Source organism: Carassius auratus, chromosome 19, assembly GCF_003368295.1.
Source record: "Carassius auratus strain Wakin chromosome 19, ASM336829v1, whole genome shotgun sequence".
Classification (NCBI taxonomy): Eukaryota; Metazoa; Chordata; class Actinopteri; order Cypriniformes; family Cyprinidae; genus Carassius; species Carassius auratus.
The window spans coordinates 24750018-24755212 of NC_039261.1; the positions used below are offsets into that span (position 1 = coordinate 24750018).

Here is a 5195-nt window from a genome sequence, read left to right on the forward strand (position 1 = left end):
AAGTCACATGGTTTCGCAAAACCAGTTGTGCACCATTTCTGACCTTGATCCTGAAAACATTAATTTTATGCTAACTCTGAACAGAGTTTTTGACATATTTTGTTTTGTATAGTATTATAGTTTAAAATGATTTTAAGCACGTGGCACAAGCTAATACGTTCATTCAGTACAGTTATGAAATAAAACAAACATCCATGACAAGGTAATGAAGACACTAAAATTAGAAATTAGACTGTATAAAACAAACATACAAAAACCAAGAACCCAGTATTTATTCACATTTATTAACAACACAAACAAATCCAAATGTTACATTTATTCAAATTGTTTATTTATAAAACATTTTGACTGATGATCGCCTCTGAATTTATTCTATGTACAAGTCCACATTGCACAGGTCACAGATCTTATAGAAATGGTATAATGGTTAAAGGATAACATCCTAACTTATACTGTATGTTCCTATTTACAAAGGTTTGTAATGGCATATTTGTATTATGAACATGCACAATATTTTAACACAGACTATTAAGCTTTTATAGTGTCAGATTTCTCATTGTCTTGGTTGGCTGTGTTTTCATCAGTAAAGAGCCTTTCTCTCAGTTTATAGTAACTTCCTTTCTTGTCCATCAGTTCCTGATGTGTCCCCAGCTCCACCACCTCACCGCTGTCAATCACCACGATCTGATCCGCCCTCTCGATGGTCTTCAGCCTATGAGCGATCACAAGCAAGGTCTGAGTGGGGCAGCAGGCCAAGGCCTGTTGAACCTGTGGAATAACAAAACATGCAAGAAATATTTGAATAGAAGCACTAAAGGAAACAGCATACAGTGCATAAGTCTTTGTGTTCATACTGAATAGCCTTGTTTTACCATTTGTTCACTTTCAGTGTCTAAAGAGCTGGTGACTTCATCCAGAATGAGCACCTGAGGTTGTCTGATCAGTGCTCTGGCGATAGCGATGCGTTGTTTCTCACCTCCTGAGAGCAGATTACCACGCTCTCCCACATCTGACAAAGAAAACAGGATTTTATGAATGTCGCATTCAAAGAAAATACCTTATACCATGCTTAAAGGGTTAGTTCTCCCCAAAATGAAAATAACCCAATGATTTACTCATGATCAAGCCATCCTACATGTATATAAGACATTCTTCTTTCAGATGAATACAGTTGTAATTCTAATAAATAATGTCCAGGCTTATCCATCAAAATATCCATAATTACAACTTTATAAATCTCTAACTTCTGCTAACTGTCGTATGCACGTTCATGAGAGAGTAGTGTCCAATGGATGACGTAGGATGTAGGAGTAGAATAAGGCTGGACATTATTTAATATAATTCAGATTGTATGCATCTGAAAGAAGAATGCCACATACACCTAGGCTTGAGGGTAAGTAAATCATGGGGTAATGTTCATTTTTGGATGAACTATTCATTTAAATCTAATTTAATGAAACACCTTTATCATGCTTAAATCTAAAGCATTATCCAATAAAAAAATTCAGTGTTTGCAAAAATCCAAAAGAAAATAATCTAGAATTGCTGATAATATCAGGAATTCAAAAACGACTTTAAATATAAAGTCCATCTTAGACTAACATGTATTTACATGCTTATCCAGGCTGGTTACTGCTGTTCTTGCAAGTGGATGAGCAAAGAATTTCATGCAAAGCTTGGTAAAAAGTGGACAGTGACAGCAGTTCATTTACCTGTCTCGTAGCCTTTTTCCATGTTTGAGATGAAGGCATGAGCATTGGCTTTGCTGGCAGCCTCCTTTACTCTCTCCATTGAGCAGCCGGGCAGACCATAGGCGATGTTGTCTCGTACAGTGCCGGAGAAAAGTACAGGCTCCTGACCCACCATCGCTATCTGAGAGAGATTATTTACAGTGTATGCTCTTTGCATTCCATTAGATGGCTGTACATGGTTCTTTAATAGACTTAAGTAGAGATGGTATTAACGGATTTGTTATTTCAGAGTATTCACCTTGCTGTGCAAGTATTTGTGCTGGTAGTTCTGCAGTGGTTGTCCGTCTAACAGAATCTGTCCCTGCTGATACTGGTAAAATCTCTCCAGGAGACTCACACAGGTGCTCTTCCCTCCTCCTGACATTCCCACCAGAGCCGTCATCTGACCCGGCTTCAACTCCACAGAGAAGTTCTGAACACAAATGAGAGGTAAAATAAATTATTCAAGATAATTATTTTAAAATAATTGAATTTAAAATATTATATAGTGTGTTGGCTTAGTTTATTAACCCCTTTTTCGATTATAAGAAATTAAAGATCTTTTTTTAAAAAGTTTAAATGTTTAAAAGTTTACATGCTTAAGTACCATATTTATTCATATTTTAAGTTCAGGTAAAATGCATTCTCAAACTTGATGAGGATCGAATGAATTGATCCTTCAGTCCAAAAGTTGTACCTTTAACACATTGTGGTCGGGTCTTCTGGGATACGAGAAGGTGAGGTTCTGAAAGCTGATGTGTCCTTTCAGATCACTAGGCTGCAGGTCTCCATCAATACTGACTTCAGGCTTTCGGTCCATGTACTCGAACACCTTACCAGCTGCACCCACTGAGTTCAGCATGTCTCCGAAGATATAGATCAAAGTCTGGAACAGAAATAGATAAATATTTATAACTCCTTTTAAGTTGAAAATGCTTGTTGGCTGTGTATTTAGATCAAACAACTTTTCTCTACATTCTATGTCACCAGAGAAATCCATCTTATGGTAGAAACTTACCCTAATATTGTCTCCAAGGTCGGATTGATAGAGGATGAAAGAGACGAGATTCCCTGTGGTCATCTGTCCATACTGGATGAAGAGTCTCCCATAGTAAAGCATGGCCACCTTCATTCCCACTTCTGTCATCTGAAAACCACACACAGTCAAGAAGAAAATAACCATATCAGTAAATTTGCTTCAAAGAAAACAAAGACATATGCTCTTTAAAATTAAGAATAAACTCATACTAACCCGCCTAACTAGCAGGTAAATCGCTCTGACTGTGTCCCGGCGGGTCTTCAGATTGTGGGTTTGCATCAAATGGACATTATAGAGATGGGTTTCACCAAATTCTGTCCTGAAACTCTTTACTGTCCTGATTCCTGACACCGCCTCCCCAGCCGCGTCATTGGCTTGTGCAATGGAGTCCTGGACTTCTTTTGACAGCCTCTAAAAAGAGGATGAAAAATTACAAACTACTAAAATATGGTTCACATTGTTCTGCAACAATATTTGTAAGACACAAATTTCATTCTCATAGGTACAAATATTTGTATTCATCATTCATCATGGTATTGATTATTGTCAACCACATACCTGATAATGTGTGTCATATATGTTCTGCAGAAAGCCTGTCACCGGCGTCTCCATCAGCATCAGAAGTGTAAGCTTCCATGAGAGGCTCAGCATCAGATACAACATGCCCATGGTCTTAATCAGAGTCCGCAGAAGGACATTTACATTCAAAGCCACTGCGTCGCCCATCAGTTCAGTGTCTTTGGAGAGTCTAGAAGTGATATCCCCTGAAAGACAGATTTATAGAAGATAATGATTACAGAACATTAGTCAAAGGGGCATCACATTTATTGATGACTGAAGTCTGCATTCAGAAGACTCGAGTGAATGCATCAGCAATTGCATTTGATCTACCTGTCTTTATAGTCTCAAAGAAGCCAATGTCCTGCCTGACAAGGGACCCAAACAGTTGTACCTTGATTCTCCGTATGAAGCTATAGATGGCACATGTGAAAAGGCCTCCACGACATCCAGCACTGAGAGAACTGAGAATAAACAAAAACAGTGTTAATTGAGATAATAAAAGTCCTATTAACTAATACAACACATATATTTACTATACCAACCTTCCCAATGAGAATAATCCCATGAGAATAATAGCTAACTTGAAGTTATCCCACTGGTAATCGGAACCCAAGATATCAATCACCTCTCCAGTGTACAGTGGGATGAACATCTCAACTGAAAATATGTATATATATATATATATATATATATATATATATATATATATATATATATATATAAATGAAGGAAGAAAAACTTTTCAAAGCAGATTTACATAGCACTTTTATTTTATATGTAAAGTAAATACAATAAATAACTCACATAAAACAGCTAAGGCCAGAAAGACAAAAGCACCAAACAACAATATGTAGTCTGGCTTGTAGAGACGGATGACCCGGATGAAGAGGACTCGAGCCTTCTGTTTGCGCTCTTTACCGTTACTCTCTCCATTCGTGTCAGGCAGCGTTATCTCCCAAAACACACAAGCTAAAGCAGCAGCGACGGTACCGACAAGCCACGAATTTAATTTATCAAGGCGAGAGTTGTCAAACAGAACCGAGCGTCCGGTTTCGTATACCGAGCCAATAAAACAGTGGATTAAAATCCATCTCCTGTTTAAGAGATGGGCTGCATCTTTATATAAAACAGATCCCGCGTACAGCATTGTGAATCGTAGTCCAGATTCAGCCCATTGCCGTAATAGATTATAGTCGAAATTAGTACGAGACGTAAACAAAGTTCCTCCGAGATCCAGACTGTAAACTATTATTAAGTCTAAACATATTATACACGCTAACACCAAAAAGTTCCTCATGCTGCATGAATAAACCATAGTAACGCTGAATAACCCTCGTACGTAAGATACTCTCGAAAGACCGAAACTACTGTTTTTCTCTTATTATTTCCCACTGATTAACGTTTTGCTTCTGTCCTACATCGACGTTTCCTTCTCTTCACACAGCGCTGGGGCATTTGAGGACAACATTATTTTACTTTTGCTTTCATTTTTCTCAGAATTAGGGGATTCCGTAAACATGTAACAAAAAGTCCACGATTTGATTACCAATTTAGCTACTTAATTTTAACCTTTATTCATTCGACTAATTTGCAAATCTCAAATCAAGTCAGTTATTCAACAGGAAAACGTATTAAAGCCATCAGCAGAGGCAATTTCACAGATGACCAAAATCAATAGCTATATCTTAGCTAACTATATCTAAGGACACATTAATAAATATTGCTTAATTAGGATATATTACATACCTGTTGTTCAGGGATCGTCTCGTGAGCCATAACAGAAAAATATGCCCTACAACTTGCATATTTCCTTTCTGCCTAGCAACTTATGAGTCATAGCACAAAGACCTGTGACCTATTGTGAA

The 5195-nt window shown here is 37.5% G+C and overlaps 1 protein-coding gene across 1 annotated transcript; it reads right to left on the reverse strand.

The window, feature by feature from the left end:
- Window positions 1-269: 269 nt before the first annotated feature.
- On the reverse strand, window positions 270-4755 carry LOC113119915 (antigen peptide transporter 2-like). The gene is made up of 11 exons (XM_026289648.1): window positions 4135-4755; window positions 3873-3987; window positions 3661-3791; window positions 3328-3533; window positions 2983-3180; window positions 2749-2877; window positions 2428-2616; window positions 1990-2163; window positions 1713-1872; window positions 873-1009; window positions 270-768 (listed from the first exon to the last, which is right to left on the reverse strand). Exons 1-11 carry the CDS (start codon window positions 4643-4645, stop codon window positions 529-531), a joined length of 2190 nt encoding a protein of 729 aa, XP_026145433.1. The 5' UTR covers window positions 4646-4755; the 3' UTR covers window positions 270-528.
- Window positions 4756-5195: the final 440 nt, after the last annotated feature.